The following is a 20266-nucleotide window of genomic DNA, read 5'->3' as shown; positions in this document are numbered from 1 at the left end:
AGGCCTATGATATGATATGTAGGTTGAATTAGATACCATATATGAAAACATTCTAAATTGTAAAGCACATTACATAGGTTAGTTACTATCAAAGGTAACATCGTGAAAGAAGAGAAGATGAGCTATAGAATCACACAAGCCCATGCTTAAATTTTGACCTTACATTAAACCAAATAAGATTGATTTTTTTTTTTTAATCGAGACGGAGTCTCACTCTGTCACCTAGGCTGGAGTGCAGTGGCGTGATCTCAGCTCACTGCAACCTCTGCTGCCCAGGTTCAAGCGATTCTCGTGCCTCAGCCTCCTGAGTAGCTGGGAGTACAGGCACGCGCCACCGCGCCCGGCTAATTTTTTGTATTTTTAGTAGAGGTGGGGTTTCATCATGTCAGCCAGGATGGTCTCGATCTCCTGACCTCGTGATCTGCCCGCCTCGGCCTCCCAAAGTGCTGGGATTACAGGCGTGAGCCACCGCGCTCGGCCGTCCTTTTATTTTCAACTCAAGTTAACAATAAGTTGGCCGGGTGCAGTGGCTCATGCCTGTAATTCCAGCACTTTGTGAGGCTGAGGCGGGCAGATCACCTGAAGTCAAAAGTTTTGAGATCAGTCTGGCCAACATGGCGAAACCCCATCTCTACTAAAAATACAAAAATTAGCCAGGCGTGGTGGCGCGCCCCTGTAGTCTTGCTACTCAAGAGGCTAAGGCAGGAGAATCACTTGAATTTGGGAGATGGAGGTTGCAGTGAGCCGAGGTCATGCCACTGCACTCTAGCCTGGGTCACAGAGCAAGACTCCATCACAAAAAAAGAAACCCAATAAGTAGCAATCAGGTATCACCTGTGTTTCTCAGCCCTTCCCTTCTGCTGCTGGTTTACTGCCACTCAAGCAGTGGACCAAAAGGCATTTGTTTCTGGCCATCCACCATGGACATGACCTGATGACTGCTTTTATCTCTGGGACTTGACCTGTATCCCTCTCTCTCTCTCTCTTTTTTGGATAGCTTTTCATTCTGTCTCCCAGGGTACAGTGCATTGGCACAATCATAGCTCACTGCAGACTCTGCTTCCCAGGCTCAGGCAGTCCTTCCACCTCAGCTTCCCGAGTAGCTGGGACTACAGGCATGTGCGGACTACAGGCATGTGCAACCATGCCCGACTAATTTTTAATTTTTTTTTTGAGACGGAATTTTGCTGTTGTTGCCCAGGCTGCAGTGCAATGGTGCAATCTCGGCTCACCGCAACCTCGGCCTCCCGGGTTCAAGTGATTCTCTTGCCTCAGCCTTCCTGAGTAGCTGGGATTGCAGGCATGCGCCAGCACGCCCGGCTAATTTTGTATTTTTAGTAGAGACGGGGTTTCTTCATGTTGGTCAGGCTGGTCTCGAACTCCCGACCTCAGATGATCCTCCTGCCTCGGCCTCCCAAAGTGCTGGGATTACAGGCATGAGCCATCACACCTGGCCCAAGTTTTATTTTATTTTTTTTTGTAGAGATGGGGTCTCACCATGTTGCCCAGGCTGGCCTCGAACACCTGGGCTCAAGCAATCCTCCTGCTTTGACCTCCCAAAGTGCTGGGAATACAGGCGTGAATCACCATGTCTGGCCCTCTCTCTCTCTGTTTTTTGAAACCTGATGATTGCCAGGCACGGTGGCTCACGCCTGTAATCCCAGCACTTTGGGAGGCCAAGGCGAGCAGGTCACTTGAGATGAGAAGTTTGAGACCAGCCTGGCCAACATGATGAAACGCTGTCTCTACTAAAAATACAAAAATCGGCCAGGCGTTGTGGCGGCACAGACCTGTAATCCCAGCACTTTGGGAGTCTGAGGCAGGTGGATCACTTGAGGTGAGGAGTTTTGAGCCTAGCCTGACCAACATGGTGAAACCACATCTCTACTAAAAATAGAAAAAAAAAATTAGCTGGGCCTGGTAGCACACACCTGTAATCCCAGCTACTTGGGACGCTGAGGCAGAAGAATTGCTTGAACCTGGAAGGCGGAGGTTGCAGTGAGCCCAAATCGTGCCACTGCACTCCAGCCTGGGCGACAGAGCGAGAGTCCGTCTGAAAAAACCAAACAAACAAAAAAAACAAAACAAAACCCGGTGGGTTGCTCAGAGGCAGTTACCTATGTAACTAGCTGGCAGAAATTCTCAGGATAGGCAAAAAGATAAGAACCAAAGAACATATCCTTCCCTAAGTCATAAAAATTACTTTCTGTGAATGAAAAGCCAAAACTTTGCATTACCAGGCCCTGCTATTGATAGTTTACTTGGCCAATGTATTCACAGAGGGAGGAAGCATTGTCACATGGCAAATAGCCAGACTACACCCATAGTCTCGTTGGCAGGATTGTACAAGGGTGCCTGACTAATCAAGAGTCCACCTGCTTATTTCTTTTCATTAGAATCTAATATATTTGCTATATAGAATTTAGAAAATTAAGAAAAGCACAAAGAAAATAATCTCACTGCTCAGAGATAACCACAGCAGAATTTTGATATGTAATTTAGCCTGTCTTTATATATCTGTATTTTTTATAATTTGGGTTATACAATACAACATTATTTTGTAACCAGCTTTTTCCGCTTAATACAACATCTTGGTGCTCGCTTTGGCAGTACATATACTAAAATTGGAATGATACAGAGAAGGTTAACGTGGCCCCTGTATAATATATGTATATTTTAAAAATACATCCTGAACATGAATTTTTAATGGTTGCCCGGTGGCCCATATTACCATAGTACTGTCCTCTTTTGTTAGACATTGAATTGTTTTTAGTAAATAGCGCTTTATGGAACATCCTTATATATACATTCATAATGAAATGATGGTTTTTTTTGTTGTTTTTTGTTTTTTTGTTGTTGTTGTTGTTTTTTTTTTTTTTGAGATGGAGTCTCCCTCTGTTGCCCAGGCTTGAATGCAGTGGCGCAATCTCGGCTCACTGCAACCTCCACCTCCCGAGTTCAAACAATTCTCCTGCCTCAGTCTCCAGAGTAGCTGGGACTACAGGTGTGTGCCACCACCCCCAGCTAATTCTTGTATTTTTTTTTTTTTTTTTTTTTTTTTTTTTTTGTGGAGCCTAGGTTTTGCCATGTTGGCCAGGCTGGTCTCGAAATCCTGACCTCAAGTGATCCACCCACCTTAGCCCCCAAAGTGCTGGGATTACAGGCATGAGCCACTGCGCCTGGCTGATCAGGGATTTTTTTTTTTTTTTTTTTGAGACGGAGTTTCGCTCTTGTTTCCCAGGCTAGAGTACAATGGCACAATCTCAGCTCACTGCAACCTGTGCCTCCCAGGTTCAGGCGATTCTCCTGCCTCAGCGTCCCGAGTAGCTGGGATTACAGGCATGCACCACCATGCCTGGCTAATTTTTTGTATTTTTAGTAGAGACGGGGTTTCACCATGGCCAGGCTGGTCTTGAACTCCTGACCTCAGGTGATCTGCCTGCCTTGGCCTCCCAGAATACTGGGATTACAGACGTGAGCCACCGCGCCTGGCCTGATCAGGGATTTATTTATTTATTTATTTATTTATTTATTTTTATTTTTATTTTTTTTGAGAATATGTTTAGAACTAGAATGGGTGGTTCAAGAGATAATCATCTATTTAAGACTTTTAGAACATATATTGCCAGATTACCTTCCAGAAACGATGTACCAGTTTTTAGTTCTAACAGGCAGATGCCTCTTGCTTCATGCTCTCCGGCCACTGCGTTTTCGTTGTTGGTAGTAATGTTGACCTTTGCCAAATAGGATAAAAATGTTATCTTTTAAAGTGTTTATTTCTTTGATTATTAATGAGGTTTAACATTATTGCATATGTTTGTTGACCATTAATATTTCCCACTTGTAAATTTGCCTGTTTTCTATCAACATATTAATCTTTTTCTTACAGATTTTTTTTTTTTTTTTGAGACGGAGTCTCGCTCTGTCGCCCAGGCTGGAGTACAGTGGCACCATCTCGGTTCACTGCAACTTCTGCCTCCCAGGTTCAAGCGATTCCCCTGCCTCAGCCTCCCGAGTAGCTGGGATTACAGGCATGTGCCACCACGCCCGACTAATTTTTGTATTTTTAGTAGAGACGGTGTTTCACCATGTTGGCCAGGCTGGTCTTGAACTCCTGAACTCAAGCGATCCACCCACCTCGGCCTCCCAAAGTGTTGGGATTACAGGTGTGAGCCACTGCACCCAGCCTTCTTATAGATTTATAAGTATATTCATACTACTTTTTTGTTTTTTAAGACAGTGTCTTGACCTGTTGTATAGGCTGAAGTGCAGTGACGCAGTCACAGCTCACTGTAACCTGGAATTCCTTGGCCTGCGTTGCCCAGTCTGGTCTTAAATTCCTGGGCTCAAGTGATTCTCCCGCCTTAACCTCCCAAAGTGTTGGGATTACAGGGGTGAGCCACCTCATATGGCCTCATGCTGCTTTTTTTTTTTTTTCCAACTACTTTAGTCAAATGCTTCTTAAGACTATTACTAGTCAAAAACAAGATAGATTAAATGGAGGTAGTGACAGGACACTGCCCTGTTTGAGGCCATCTATTATTGGTGCAAAAAGCAAACATTACATAAGTAGGTTTAGATGGAAGGTCATTCACTCCAGCATTGTTCATAATAGTAAAAAACTAGTCAAACACAGTGGTTCACGCCTATAATCACAACACTTTGGGAGGCCAAGTCAGGAGTATCGCTTGAGTTCAGGAATTCCAGACCAGCCTGAAGAGCATAGAGAAACCACATCTCTAAGAAAACTTTTTAAAATTAGCGGGGCATGGTGGCATGTGGCTATAGTCCCAGCTACTCAGGAGGCTGAGGTGGGAGGATTGCTTCAGCCCAGGAGGTCGAGGTTACAGTGAGCTATGATCACACTACTGCACTCCACCTCGGGCAACAGAGCAAGGCCTTGTCTTAAAAAAAACAAAATTTAAATAAAAAGGAAAATAATATGAGTAAACTCTACCCATCAGTGGTAAATACCACATATTTCTATCAATGTTAGGCAGTCTTCCTAGAATAATCCCATTAAAGAAAATCCAAAATCATTGTATGAAAAAATACACAGGTTTGTTCCATGTGTAAAAATCTTTTAATCTTGGTACATTTTTTATCAAAAACATTCACACTACTTGAATACATTAAAAGAGTACAAAAGCATTCCAGTGTACATATGGACACACAAAACAAAGGGAATGCTTTGTAGTGAAATTAGGAGTAAATACAAGAATGTTAAAGGAGAGAGTCTCATATTACCAGAGTCAGTGAAATTAACTGCCTTTTTTTTTTTTTTTTTGAGACAGGGTTTTGTTCTGTCACCCAGGCTGGAGTACAGTGGCAAGATCTGGGCTCACTGCAACCCCTGTCTTCCGGGTTCTCATATCTCAGCCTCCTGAGTAGCTGGGATTATAAGCATGCACCACCACGCCTGACTACTTTTTGTATTTTTAGTAGAGATGGGTTTTCGCCATGTTGGCCAGGCTGGTTTCGAACTCCTGACCTCAAGTGATCCGCCTGCCTCGGCCTCCCAAAGTGCTGGGATTAGAGGCATGAGCCACCACGCCTGGCCATTAACTGCTTTTTACAACACAAATTATACCTGTTTGGAATTAGTTTTTAAATATATAAGCTATAGGACGTACAAACACCAATGTGAACAACTGTCAGAGAATTTTGTAATTTAGGAGCATAGCTTCAGGTGCTTCATAACATGGAAAGCAACTCCTAAAAATAGTAATTGGCTTAATTTCTTAAAAGTTAGAAAAAGCATTCCAGAAAGTGATTTGTTAACAATTGGCAACAGAAGAACAACATTAGAAATAAGAATACTGGGAACATAAGAACTGAGGTCCTCCAGTACCAAGAGATAGAATCAAACTTTTTCTCATTAGAATTTAAAGAATATAGCCACGTGCGTTGGCTCACGCCTGTAATGCCAACACTGGGAGGCCGAGGCGGGCGGATCATGAAGTCAGGAGGTCGAGACCATCCTGGCTAACATGGTGAAACCCCATCTCTAAAATACAAAAAAATTAGCCGGGCGTGGTGGCGGGCGCCTGTAGTCCCAGCTACTCGGGTGGCTGAGGCATAAGAATGGCATGAACCCGGGAGGCGGAGCTTGCAGTGAGCCGAGATCGCGCCACTGCACTACAGCCTGGGAGCGAGACTCTGTCTCAAAGAAAAAAAAAAAAATTTAAGGAATATAGTTAAAGGAAAAATTCACTGGGCTCTGTGAAACAGGTTAAATATGTAACCGCTTCAAACAGAAATGACTTAGTCCTCTCACCTAGTTCTGAAAATGTACTAACATCCCATTTTCCATATCAAAAGCACATAATTTCATTAGCAAACCCCTCTTTGTTTTAGACTTAAAATCACCTCTGATCCACCAAAGTTTATGCAGTTACCAAACTACTATTTTAATAACATTTTGACAGCTTTATTAAGATAAAATTTATATACCATAAGATCCATTTACAGTATATAGTTCAGTGGCTTTTAGTATATGCAGAGTTGTGCAGCTATCACCACAATCTAATTTTAGAACATTTTCATTACTCCACAAACAACCCCAGTAACCATTTGTAGTCACTTCCTATTTCCCCCTCCCCAGCCCTAGGCAACCACTAATCTACTTTCTGTTTCTATTTATTTCAATAACATTTCAAACTTGTAATATTATTGTTCTCATGCCTATTCTAGGTCGTTGGCTCAGAGGTTTAAAAGCTCTTAAACTACCCAAATTCACAAGTCCTATGACATCCTCATTCAGAAAACATTCAAATGATGGTTTCATAATGTTACGATAGTTCCATCTTCTAAGAGTTTTTGATCTGGAGCATATGTTTCAAATTCTGTGTTTGTACTACTGCTAAATTCACTTAATTAGAAGAAGTAAAATCATTCTGTCGAGACTCAAAAGTGAGTTTGTTCTGTTTGTGTTAACGATTCCAGGCTTTTGATGGTAGGAATGGCTTTAGCAGTCTTCTGTGGTACACCATTATCTTAAATAATAATGTCACCTTCCCCACTATCTTCATCCTTTGGCTCAAAGTTTGGTTCAGTCTGCTGTGGTTAGGCAAGAAGGCTATTATCAGTAGATTGGCTGGAGCTACCAGAAGTCTGACTGTTCCCAGTAACATTATTCTCCTGGTTGCTGATCTCACTGTTAGGATGAGGTGGCTGCTGTTTGCACTCATCATGTCTGTTTACTTGATTGAGATGCTTCCCTGAAACTTATATACCATCAACTTCTAAAAACTTCATCATTAACAGTTCATTGTTCTGTGTTGTGAGCCAGGCCTGGAACAAGCCAGGATATAAAAGATCCCTGGGATGCTCTCTAAGCCATGTGGTGTCTCCCTTAGGCTAGAACCATCCTGGATATAGAGTCCTAGGGGATGCTTAGTTCCTGGGAGAACATCCGCATCTATGATTGAAGACACAGGTCTGAAGTCTTAGGGCATAGCAGTGACTGGATATAGCCTTTTTCTGTGGTTGACAAAACCACAGAAAGAGATTTTTTTTTTTTTTTTTTTAGACGGAGTCACTCTGTCACCCAGGCTGGAGTGCAGTGGCACAATCTCAGCTCACTGCAAGCTCCGCCTCCCAGGTTCACGCAATTCTCCTGCCTCAGCCTCCCGAGTAGCTGGGACTACAGGCGCCTGCCACCACGCCCAGCTAATTTTTTGAATGTTTAGTAGAGACGGGGTTTCACCCTGTTAGCCAGGATGGTATCCATCTCCTGACCTCATGATCCGCCCGCCTTGGCCTCCCAAAGTGCTGGGATTACAGGCGTGAGCCACCGCGCCCGGCCAGAAAGAGAGGTTTTAAGTGACAATATTATTAAAGACATTCTGGAGAAAAAGATCACCTATAATCCCGTCACCTTAACATTTTCTCGGTTTATTTAATACTACTTTGAGTCTTGTCTATAAGTATACATTTTCATGCAGTGGTAATCTGGCGTGCATTCTACCTTATATTCTTTTCCCCATTAAAATAACCTTTATTCTACCTATTTGAAAACCTTGGCTGGGCTCAGTGGTTCATGCCTGTAATCCCAGCACTTTGGGAGGCCGAGGCGGGCGGATCACGAGGTCAGGAGATCGAGACCATCCTGGCTAACACAGTGAAACCCCTTCTTTACTAAAAATACAAAAAATTAGCTGGGTGTGGTGGCACATGCCTGTAGTCCCAGCTACTTGGGAGGCTGAGGCAGGAGAATCCCTTGAACCTGGGAGGCAGAGGTTGCAGTGAGCCGAGATTGCGCCACTGCACTCCAGCCTGGGCGACAGAGCAAGACTCCGTCTCAAAAAAGAAAACCTTAAGGCTGGGCGTGGTGGCTCATGCCTGTAATCCCAGCACTTCGGCAGGCCGAAGCGGGCGGATCACCTGAGGTCAGAAGTTCAAGACCAGCCTGACCAACATAGAGGAACCCTGTCTCTACTAAAAATACAAAGTTAGCCGGGTGTGGTGGTGGGCGCCTGTAATCCCAGCCACTTAGGAGGCTGAGGTGAGAGAATCACTTGAGCCCGAGAGGGGGAGGTTGCGGTGAACCGAGTTCGTGCCATTGCACTCCAGCCTGGGCAACAAGAGTGAAACTGTCTCAAAAGAAAAAAAAAAGAAAGAAAGAAAACCCTAATAAAAAAAAAAGAAAAGCCTGGCACAGTAGTTCACACCTATAATCCCAGCAGTTTGGGAGTTCGAGGCAGGTGGATCACCTGAGATCAGCAGTTCAATTCCAGCGTGGCCAACATGTTGAAACCCTGTCTCTTCTAAAAATAAAAAAAGTAGCCAGGCGTGGTGGCGGGCGCCTGTAATCCCAGCTACTTGGGAGGCTGAGACAGGAGAATGGCTTGGACCTGGGAGGCGGAGGTTGCAGTGAGTTGAGGTCACGCCATTTCACTCCAGCCTGGGCCACAAGAGCAAAACTCTGTTTCAGAAAAAAGGCAGAAATAGAAACTTTTGCGTCGTATACAGACACCAGGGTTTTGTATGTGCCTTTGTCTCTGTATCCCCCACCTTCGCATTCCCACATTCTCACTAGATTAGCTGTCAGCCTCCTCTCCTTGGCACCTCCTGGTGGCTCTCTTTACACAGTTGACTGGACTAAATGTGTGTACATACATGTATACTGTAAAACCTTACATATCACCATTGTAGAATCTTCCAAACCCTTCATTTAAACATGCACCATTGGCTTGCTCGTCCTTTTTGTCCCATTTTTTGCTTCCGTAGTGCTATTTTCCCAACTACTGTTACCCTTAAGATTCCTGACTGCCCCAGCCCCTTTATACCAAAAGCTTTCTTTGACATTTTTCTCTTTCCGTGCCTTCCTGCCTTTCCACTTACTGAAGATGCTTTCACAGAGAAGCCTTAAATTATCCCAGCATACTTTATTGCACCCACACCTTTTCACTTCAAAAACCTTTTTGTCACCCTTGTCCAATATTCGTACCCTATTTTCTTCTATATTCTCAATTCATCTGCTCCATATATACTTGTTTTCTGTGGTATCATTTTGCCCACCTCCGTTTCACTTAGATCCTATATTTTTTTACCCTATCTTACCCTTTTTGTTTGGTGCCTTCCTCCAAATCCAAGGTTTCTGTCTTTCATCAGTCATCCTTCCACCTTTCACTCTTAAACTCTGGTAATTCTGGTTTTCCTCCTTCTCAAAAAGCTCACACTCTGCTAATGTATATATATTGTTCACTTGAGTGCTTCTAAATAAATATTTACTTTTCAAAAGAGTGAAATCTGAACTATTAGCATGGAAGCAACCTCTGGGAAGATAAGATCTCCACTCGAAAGCTTCAAATTGAGATTCTCCTGCTCATGTTGAATGATGGTTTTATCTAATATTTTCTGAAATAGGGTGACTGCTTGAACTACACAAAATTGTGAAATGAGAATATCTTTGATTTTATACTTCTATTTTTTTTTTTTTTTTTTTTTGAGATGAAGTCTCACTCTGTCACCCAGGCTGGAGTGCAGTGGCACAGTCTCGGCTCATTGCAACCTCCGCCTCCCAGGTTCAGGTGATTCTCATCCCTTGGCCTCCGGAATAGCTGGGATTACAGGCGTGTGCCACCACGCCCAGCTAATTTTTGTAGTTTTTGGTAGAGAAGGGGTTTCACCATGTTGGCCAGGCTGGTCTTGAACTCCTGACCTCAAGTGATCCGCCCACCTCAGCCTCCCAAAGTGTTGGGATTACAGGCGTGAGCCACTGTGCCTGGCTACTTACACCTATTTTGATTGACTTGAAATAAAATTTAAGACCTCAGGGAAGGCAATTCTCATGTGTTTTGAATTATACTGAGCATACTGTTTATAGTTGTATTTAATGACCTTAATTCTGCCCTCAAGCTATATAAAATTTGGATCTGTTTTCTACGTGATAATCTTTTAGATATCTTAAGGTAGTTAGTCTATCCTCTCTACCCTTCCCCTCACAGTTTTTCCACCCGTTCGGATAAATATCCTTCGCTATTCCAACTATTTCTCATATGATATCATTTTTACCATCCCGATTGCTCCCTAAGGACATTAAACTTTGTTAATGTCCCTTCCAAAATGTATTTGGAACTGGAAATAATATCCCTTGGTAGCTGAATTGGATCTGGATGTTGCACATCTGGACACTAATGCAGCCTGAAGTTGCTGTAAATTTTTTAGTCGACTTGTAATGTTGGCTTATGATGAATTTGTAATTAATTAAAATCCCAAGGTTTTACTATGGATGATTGCCTTTAAGTGATTTCTTCTTAAACTAAGTCTCCATCTTCTTTTAGTTATGCAACAGATTTTTTTTTTTTTTTTTTGAGACACTCGCTCTGTCGCCCAGGCTGGGGTACAGTGGCACGATCTCGGCTCACTGCAACCTCCACCTCCTGGGTTCAAGCAATTCTCCTGCCTCAGCCTCCCAGGTAGCTGGGATTATAGGCGTCTGCCACCATGCCAGGCTAATTTTCTTTCTTTCTTTCTTTCTTTTTTTTTCTTTAGTAGAGACGGGGTTTCTCCATTTTGGTCAGGCTGGTCTTGAACTCCTGACCTCAGGTGACCCACCCTCCTCGGCCTCCCAAAGTGCTTGGATTACAGGCGTGAGCCATTGCGCCCAGGCTTTTTTGAGATGGAGCCTCGCTCTGTCGCCCAGGATGGAGTGCAGTGGCATGATCTTGGCTCACTGCAACCTCCGCTGCCCCGGGTTCAAGGGATTCTTCTGTCTCAGCCTCCCGAGTAGCTGGGATTACAGGTACCTGCCACCACGCCTGGCTAATTTTTGTATTTTTAGTAGAGATGGTGGTTTCACCATGTTGGTCAGGCTGGTCTCGAACTGCTGACGTCAAGTTATCCGGCCGCCTTGGCCTCCCAAAGTGTTGAAATTACAGGCATGAGTCACCGTGCCCGGCCTATGCACCAGATATTTTTTAAAAACCAGATGTAAGACTTTACACTTATCGCTATTAAATTTTATCTCATTAGCCTATCAGGTAGCCTTGGTTTTTTTCTTTTCTTTTCTTTTCTTTCTTTTTTTTTTTTTTTTTGAGACAGAGTTTCACTCTTGTTGCCCAGGCTGGAGTGCAGTGGCGCGATCTCGGCTCACTGCAACCTCCGCCTCCCGGGTTCAAGCGATTCTCCTGCCTCAGTCTCCCAAGTAGCTGGGATTACAGGCATGCTCCACCACGCCCGGCTAATTTTGTGTTTTTAGTAGAGACAGGGTTTCTCCATGTTGGTCAGGCTGGTCTCGAACTCCCGACCTCAGGTGATTTGCCCGCCTCGGCCTCCCAAAGTGCTAGGATTACAGGTGTGAACCACCATGCCCGGCTGGTTTTTTTTAAGAATAGTCAAGTGCAGAGTGAGAAGGGGGAAAAGAGTAGAACAAGGAGTTTGATCAGCCTTGGTTTCTTTGAATCTTGATTTTTGTCATCCAGTTTATTGTGCTGATTCAACAAAGGGCCTTGAAGCTAATGTTGGAATGTTTTCAGACATCTAGGAAATGATAATTCATCAGAAGTCATGGAGACTATATTCCAAAAGTTTTGCGTAGATATAACTCAGCTGTTGAGGTATATGAGTTAATACCACTATAAATTGACATGGCCAGGAAAGACTGAAGTCCATTGCCAGCTTGCTTTGTGTTGAACATTACTCCAAAAGAGATTAAATTCTAAGACATATTGTGTCAACATAAAGGCAAAAGAGCTGGCTAATTCTTCTCAAGAAATCAATTAATGGCTGGGCGCGGTGGCTCACACCTGTAATCCCAGCATTTTGGGAGGCCGAGGCGGGTGGATCACTTGAGGTCAGGAGTTCGAGACTAGCCTGACCAACCTGGAGAAACCCCGTCTCTACTAAAAAATACAAAATTAGCTGGGCATGGTGGCACATGCCTGTAATCCCAGCTACTTGGGAGGCTGAGGCAGGATAATCGCTTCAACCCGGGAGGCGGAGGTCGCAATGAACCAATGTCGTGCCATTGCACTCTAGCCTGGGCAGCAAGAACAAAACTCCATCTCAAAAAAAAAAAATCAATTAATGCACACATAATATAGAGACAGAGTCATTGTTACCATTCTCTTATTTTGCCTTTGACAAGTTTATATTGAACACGTTACCAGGCAATGTGGGAGATTCTGGAGAACCAGGTTTGCCTCATAACTAGGGTTACCATATGCTCTAGTTTGCCTGGGGCAACCCTGATTTATGCCTGTTGTCCCAGTGTGATTATTACTAGTGTGATTTTTCACTTTGAGAAGTGTCCAGGTTTGGAGGATAAATTATCTTTCTACCCTTCTCATAACCTAACGGGTTCCTTTTAGTATTTTATCTGGGTTAAAATTACATAGCTGTAATTTGGCAGCTCTAATAAGACTGCAGCAATACTTATCTTCCATTTGACCAGATTGTTACTTGACCAGGGGAAGTTAATAGCAAAAGTAACCGCAGGGCACATGTATGTCATGGGCAAAAAAAAAAAAAAAAAAAAAAGTAACAGCAGTTAAGGTTTGCAGGTACTTAGAATTTTTCCTGAGCCACCCTCTAGAGGGCAGTGTTATGTATATATCTGTAATCCAGTTCCAACAAAAAAAGGGCTCTCATTCATGCATGAAAATCAGAAATATTTCATACTCTTAAAGAACACATTGGAACCAATATTATGATTAAAACATTTTGCTAAGCAAAGAAATATTAAAAATTAATTCATTAACATTCTGAACATTCTTTAACTTGTAAAAACAACTTTGATGCCTTGAATATATAATGATTCATTATAACAATTATGCATAGACTTTAATAATCTGCATATTTTATGCTTCTTTCATATTTTTCCTAATTAATGATTTGACATGGTTAATAATTATAATATATTCTGTATCATAGTTTACATATTTATATAAAATAAGCATTTAAAAATTATTAGTTTTATTCTGCCTGCTTAAATATTACTTTTCTCAAACAGAGAAAACAAAAATGCTAGATTTTACTTTATGACTTGAATGATGTGGTAATGTTGAACTCTAGTATTTAGAATTAGAATGTTTCTTAGTGGTCGTGTAGTTATTTTTATGTCATAAGTGGATAATTTGTTAGCTCCTATAACAAAAGTCTATTGCTTGTGTTTCACATTTTGGATTTCCTAATATAATGTTCTCTTTTTAGAAAAGGTGGACAAGTCGTATTTTCAAGAGAAGATGACTTTTAACAGTTTTGAAGGATCTAAAACTTGTGTACCTGCAGACATCAATAAGGAAGAAGAATTTGTAGAAGGGTTTAATAGATTAAAAACTTTTGCTAATTTTCCAAGTGGTAGTCCTGTTTCAGCATCAACACTGGCACGAGCAGGGTTTCTTTATACTGGTGAAGGAGATACCGTACAGTGCTTTAGTTGTCATGCAGTTGTAGATAGATGGCAATATGGAGACTCAGCAGTTGGAAGACACAGGAAAGTATCCCCAAATTGCAGATTTATCAACGGCTTTTATCTTGAAAATAGTGCCACGCAGTCTACAAATTCTGGGATCCAGAATGGTCAGTACAAAGTTGAAAACTATCTGGGAAGCAGAAATCATTTTGCCTTAGACAGGCCATCTGAGACACATGCAGACTATCTTTTGAGAACTGGGCAGGTTGTAGATATATCAGACACCATATACCCGAGGAACCCTGCCATGTATAGTGAAGAAGCTAGATTAAAGTCCTTTCAGAACTGGCCACACTATGCTCACCTAACCCCAAGAGAGCTAGCAAGTGCTGGACTCTACTACACAGGTATTGGTGACCAAGTGCAGTGCTTTTGTTGTGGTGGAAAACTGAAAAATTGGGAACCTTGTGATCGTGCCTGGTCAGAACACAGGCGACACTTTCCTAATTGCTTGTTTGTTTTGGGCCGGAATCTTAATATTCGAAGTGAATCTCGTGCTGTGAGTTCTGATAGGAATTTCCCAAATTCAACAAATCTTCCAAGAAATCCATCCATGGCAGATTATGAAGCACGGATCTTTACTTTTGGGACATGGATATACTCAGTTAACAAGGAGCAGCTTGCAAGAGCTGGATTTTATGCTTTAGGTAAACTTTATTATAAAACCAATAAATAGCTTCCCAAGTATGCCAGGGTTCGTAAAAAGTAAATAGATGCCCTTAGCCCCCTGAACTGGTAAATATTTAGGTATAACTTGGCATGATTATATATATATCTGTATTATTCTGTGAACTCTTACGTTGAACCTGTAACGTAACTACTGAATTTATGTGAAAAAGACTACCATATTATGAGTCATGCTTCTCTTCATGTAATTGTTTTTAGGAAGTAGATAACTTGCAAAAGATGGTAGACATCCCCAATAGCAAAATGGGTCTAATAGTAATATTAACCATCATTTATTGAGCACTTACTATAAGTGCTCAATACGTATACTTCATGCATTTTCTCTAAGCTTCACAATAGCTTTGTTTGTTTGTTTGTTTTTGAGACGGAGTTTCGCTCTTGTTATCCAGGCTGGAGTGCAGTGGCGTGATTTAGGCTCACCGCAACCTCCACCTCCCGGGTTCAAGCGATTCTCCTGCCTCAGCCTCCTGAGTAGCTGGGATTACAGGCATGCGCCACCACGCCCGGCTAATTGTGTATTTTTAGTAGAGACAGGGTCTCTCCCTGTTGGTCAGGTTAGTCTCAAACTCCTGACCTCAGGTAATCCACCCGCCTCGGCCTCCCAAAGTGCTGGAATTACAGGTGCATGCACCACGCCTGGCTAATTTTTGTACTTTTAGTAGTGATAGGGTTTCACCATGGCCAGGCTGGTCTCGAACTCCTGACCTTGTGATCTGCCCGCCTTGGCTTCCCAAAGTGCTGGGATTACAGGCATGAGCCACCGCGCCGGCCATATGAGTACTTTCAAATGGACTGTGGTAGACATTTCAGGAAGGGCCATTGGAGTGATTGCTTCTGAAGATATTTTAAAAAGTTATACCATTATATATTTGACCCATTTATTTTAAGATTGAATAATGCCTATAAAATATTGGTTATTTCAAAAGATTTTATTTATGTACCATCATATAGTAATCTTGAAGGTTTGTTTAGTGTCATGTAGCTATAAACTTAGAGAAACTTACAATTTCATTATGTAGAACTTTAATGTTACTAATACTTGGAACATAACTTGTTTTAAAATTTCACAGTTTGAAACAGTAAGTACAATATTGGTGGCCCAAATAACATACTAAAAAGAAAGTATGGCTGGGCGCGGTGGCTCCCGCCTGTAATCCCAGCACTTTGGGAGGCTGAGGTGGGTGGATCATCTGAGGTCAGGAGTTCAAGACCAGCCTGGCCAACATGGCGAAACCCCGTCTCTACTAAAAATATAAAAATTAGCTGCGCATGATGGCACGCGCCTGTAATCCCAGCTACTCAGGCGACTGAGGCAAGAGAATCACTTGAACCCAGAAGGCAGAGGTTGCAGTGAGCCGAGATCGCGCCATTGCACTCCAGCCTGGACAACAAGAGTAAAACTCCATCTCAGAAAAAAATAATAATAATAAAATAAATAAATAAGTAAATGAAAATAAAGTATGCCAGGCGCAGTGGCTCACGCCTGTAATCCCAACACTTTGGGAGGCCGAGGCGGGCGGATCACTTGAGGTCAGGAGTTCAAGATCAGGCTGGCCAACATGGTGAAACCCCATCTCTACCAAAGATATAAATTAGCCGGGTGTGGTGGCACATGCCTGTAATCCCAGCTACTTGAGAGGCTGAGGCAGGAGAATCGCTTGAACTGAGGAGGCAAAGGTTGCAGTGAGCCAAGACTGTGCCATTGCACTCCAGTCTGGGGAACAGAGCCAGGCTCAGTCTCAAAAAAAGAAAGAAAGTAACAATTTTAGTTTTTAACATAAAACTTGGGCAGTTTTATTTTTGTCTTCTGTAAAAATACCTCAGATTGAATCAGTGAATTTAGTGTGTATTTCTTCCTCAAAGGATAAAGATCGTATCTGTTACTTAGATGTGAATTTGAATGTCTTGTTTTAAGCTGTGAGATTTTCATGTTTTTTAGATGTGTTTAATTTTTAGGTGTTAAATGAATATTTTTGTGTAAGCTTCTAATTGCACAAATACATATATTCCTGTGTGTTTTCGCAGGTGAAGGTGATAAAGTAAAGTGCTTTCACTGTGGAGGAGGGCTAACTGATTGGAAGCCCAGTGAAGACCCTTGGGAACAACATGCTAAATGGTATCCGGGGTAAGATATTTAATTGTTCATTGTACAGGCAAGTTGGCTAGCATGCAGTGGGAGACTTGAATTACTTTTTACCTCAACTATTTTTGCCTTCACTATGGCTTGAAATTCATGCTAGTTTTATAAAAATGAGCAAGGTTTATAAGCCTTCTCTGATGACCAAAACATTCACTGCTTATGTGTGATATCTATGACATTCAGATTATCCCTTTTTTTTTTTTTTGAGACGAAGTCTCACTCTCTTGCGCAGGCTGGAGTGCAGTGGCGCAATCTTGGCCCACTGCAACCTCCACCTTCCAGGTTCAAGTGATTTTTTTTTTTTTTTTTTTTTTTTTTTTTTGAGACGGAGTCTCGCTCTGTCGCCCAGGCCGGAGTGCAGTGGCGCAATCTCGGCTCACTGCAAGCTCCGCCTCCCGGGTTCACGCCATTCTCCTGCCTCAGCCTCTCCGAGTAGCTAGGACAAGCTTGGAACAAGCCGCCACCACGCCCGGCTAATTTTTTTTTTTTTTGTATTTTTAGTAGAGACGGGGTTTCACCTGGTCTCGATCTCCTGACCTCGTGATCCGCCCGCCTCAGCCTCCCAAAGTGCTGGGATTACAAGCGTGAGCCACCGCGCCCGGCCGGTTCAAGTGATTCTTGTGCCTCAGTCTCCGGAGTAGCTGGGATTACAGGCACCCGCCACCGCCACCATGCCTGGCTAATTTTTTTTTTTTTTTTTTGATATGGAGTCTCACTCTGTTGCCAGGCTGGAGTGCAGTGGTGTGATCTTGGCTCACTGCAACCTCCGCCTCCCAGGTTCAAGCGATTCTCCTGCCTCAGCCTCCCGAGTAGCTGGGACGACAGGCAAGCACCACCACGCCCAGCTAATGTTTTATATTTTTAGTAGAGGCAGGGTTTCACCATGTTGGCTAGGATGGTCTTGATCTCCTGACCTTGTCATCCGCCGGCCTCGGCCTCCCAAAGTGCTGGGATTCTGGCTTATTTTTGTATTTTTTAGTAGAGACAGAGTATCACCATGTTGGCCAGGTTGGTCTTGAACTCCTGACCTCAGGTGATCGGCCCGCCTCGGCCTCCCAAAGTGCTGGGATTACAGGTGTGAGCCACTGCGCCTGGCGTCTAGATTATCCCATTTCTTTTATTTATTTTATTTTTTTTTTTTGAGACAGAGTTTTGCTCTTGTCGCCCATGCTGGAGTGCAATGGTGCTATCTCAGCTCACTGCAATCTCCGCCTCCTGGGTTCAAGTGATTCTCCTGGCTCAGCCTCCTGAGTAGCTGGGATTACAGGCGCCCGCCACCACGCCCAGCTAATTTTTTATATTTTTAGTAGAGACGGGGTTTAACCATGTTGGTGAGGCTGGGCTTGAACTCCCAGCCTCAGGTGGTCCACCCGCCTCAGCCTCCCAAAGTGCTGGGATTACAAGCATGAGCCACCGCGCTTGGCCTCTAGATTATCCAATTTTTAAATACAGATTAGGAAATGTGTGCTTTTTTGTTGTTGGAAGTAGGCTCTTTTATGATCAGCATGAGAGCCCATATTGCCAAGGAGATTCCTTAAGAAGCCATCATACCCCTAGGAAATATTAATGTATCTAATTATCTCTATGACATACAATTGTTCACATTTTAAGATCTCTGGTTGGGGTGTGGTGGCCCACGCCTGTAGTCTCCGCACTTTGGGAGGCTGAGGCGGGTGGATTGCTGGAGCCCAAGAGTTTGAGACCAGCCTGGACAACATAGTGAGACCCTGTCTCTACAAAAAATACAAAAAAAAAAAAAAAAAAATTAGCCAGTCGTGGTGGCACATACCTGTAGTTCCAGTTACTCATGAGGCTGAGGTAAGAGGATCGCTTGAGCTGGGGAGGCAGAGGTTGTGGTGAGCTGACAGCACTGCACTCGGCGCCACTGCACTCCAGCCCGGGCGACAGAGTGAGACACTGTCTCAAAAAAAAACAAAAACAAAAAAACCAGCCGGGCACGGTGGCTTACGCCTGTAATCCCAGCACTTTGGGAGGCCAAGGTGGGTGGATCACCTGAGGTCGGGAGTTCGAGACCAGCCTGAGCAACATGGAGAAACCCCATCTCTACTAAAAATACAAAATTAGCTGAGCGTGGTGGCGCATGCCTGTAATCCCAGCTCTTCGGGAGGCTGAGGCAGGAGAATCGCTTGAACCCGGGAGGCAGAGGTTGCAGTGAGCCGAGATCGTGCCATTGCACTCCAGCCTGGGCAACAAGAGTGAAACTCCATCTCAAAAAATAAAAATAAAAAACAAAACTTCAGAACAATCATTTGAAAAGAAATCTTATCCTTAAACAGCTTTAAAAGTAAATATTGAAAAGCCTAAAGAATTCCTTTTAAATGGGCAATTGGTTAATTCTTTAAATAAAACCTGTTAAGATGGGCTGGGCGTGGTGGCTCATGCCTGTAATCCCAGCACTTCGGGAGGCTGAGGCAGGCAGATCACTTGAGGTGAGGAGTTTGAGACCAGCCTGACCAACATGGTGAAACCCTGTCTCTACTAAAAATACAAAAATTAGCCAGGCGTAGTGGTACATGCCTGTAATCCCAGCTACTCAGGAAGGAGGCTAAGGCAGGAGAATCGCTTGAACCCGGAAGGCGGATGTTGCAGTAAGCCAAGATCGTGCCACTGCACTCCAGCCTGGGTGACAGAGCGAGACTCTGTCTCAAAAAAAAAAAAAAAAAAAAAAAGTCAAGGTGCTAATTTAATAATTTGTTTTAGAAAGTTCTCAAGTTGATATTTTTTGCTCTGCTAACATTAGCATAGGTAGCATAACAAAGGGAACTTTTTTAACCTTAAGATGACAGTGGGATAGGGAATTGGGCAACATTTTACTTTGTGGCTCCTTAGAAGTACTAAAAAGCAAGTTAACGGAATTAATAGAATTAATATGATGGAGATTATATCTTTGCTTTTACTTCACTAGTTTATCAGCTACTAAAGTTTAATCTTTTAATTGTTTAGGTGTAAATATCTGTTAGAACAGAAGGGACAAGAATATATAAACAATATTCATTTAACTCATTCACTTGAGGAGTGTCTGGTAAGTCTCATATAATTTATATTTTCAAATTCACATTTCAAATTACAATTTATATTTTCATTATATAATTTATATTATATCATTTGTTTTATAGTTATTTCCTCATGCAGAATTCACAGTATAGTACTATAAATCAATATATGTGTACATTACATCAAAACTCAAATTTAAAGTTAAAAACAAAATAATAAATGTATGATGGGCTTTAAAGGTGAGAGCTAGCCAGGCACAGTGTTTCACACCTGTAATTCCAACATTTTGAGAGGCCAAGGCGAGAGGATTGCTTGAGCCCAGGAGTTTGAGATCAGCCTAGGCAACATAGTGAGACCCTGTCTCTACAGAAAATTTTAAAAACCGGCTGGGCGCGGTGGTTCACGCTTGTAATCCCAGCACTTTGGGAGCACAAGGCGGGCGGATCACGAGGTCAGGAGATCAAGACCACGGTGAAACCCCATCTCTACTAAAAATACAAAAAATT

The 20266-nt window shown here is 42.9% G+C and overlaps 1 protein-coding gene and 1 non-coding gene across 2 annotated transcripts in view; both read left to right on the top strand.

Annotated features, from left to right (window-relative positions):
* Positions 1 to 20266, top strand: part of XIAP (X-linked inhibitor of apoptosis) — a 37539-nt gene that overhangs the window by 8356 nt on the left and 8917 nt on the right. Inside the window, exons 2-4 of the mRNA XM_058441349.1 lie at positions 13657 to 14565; positions 16631 to 16730; positions 19710 to 19788. Of these exons, the coding sequence (XP_058297332.1) occupies positions 13689 to 14565; positions 16631 to 16730; positions 19710 to 19788 (1056 nt within the window). The 5' untranslated portion in view covers positions 13657 to 13688. The remainder of the gene's footprint in view (positions 1 to 13656; positions 14566 to 16630; positions 16731 to 19709; positions 19789 to 20266) is intronic.
* Positions 2595 to 2703, top strand: LOC116812327 (U6 spliceosomal RNA). The gene has a single exon (XR_004370635.1). It is a non-coding gene; the product is annotated as a U6 spliceosomal RNA (small nuclear RNA).

This window comes from Hylobates moloch, unplaced genomic scaffold (genome assembly GCF_009828535.3).
Source record: "Hylobates moloch isolate HMO894 unplaced genomic scaffold, HMol_V3 SCAFFOLD_7, whole genome shotgun sequence".
Lineage (NCBI taxonomy): Eukaryota > Metazoa > Chordata > Mammalia > Primates > Hylobatidae > Hylobates > Hylobates moloch.
This window is presented reverse-complemented; position numbering and strand designations above follow the sequence as displayed.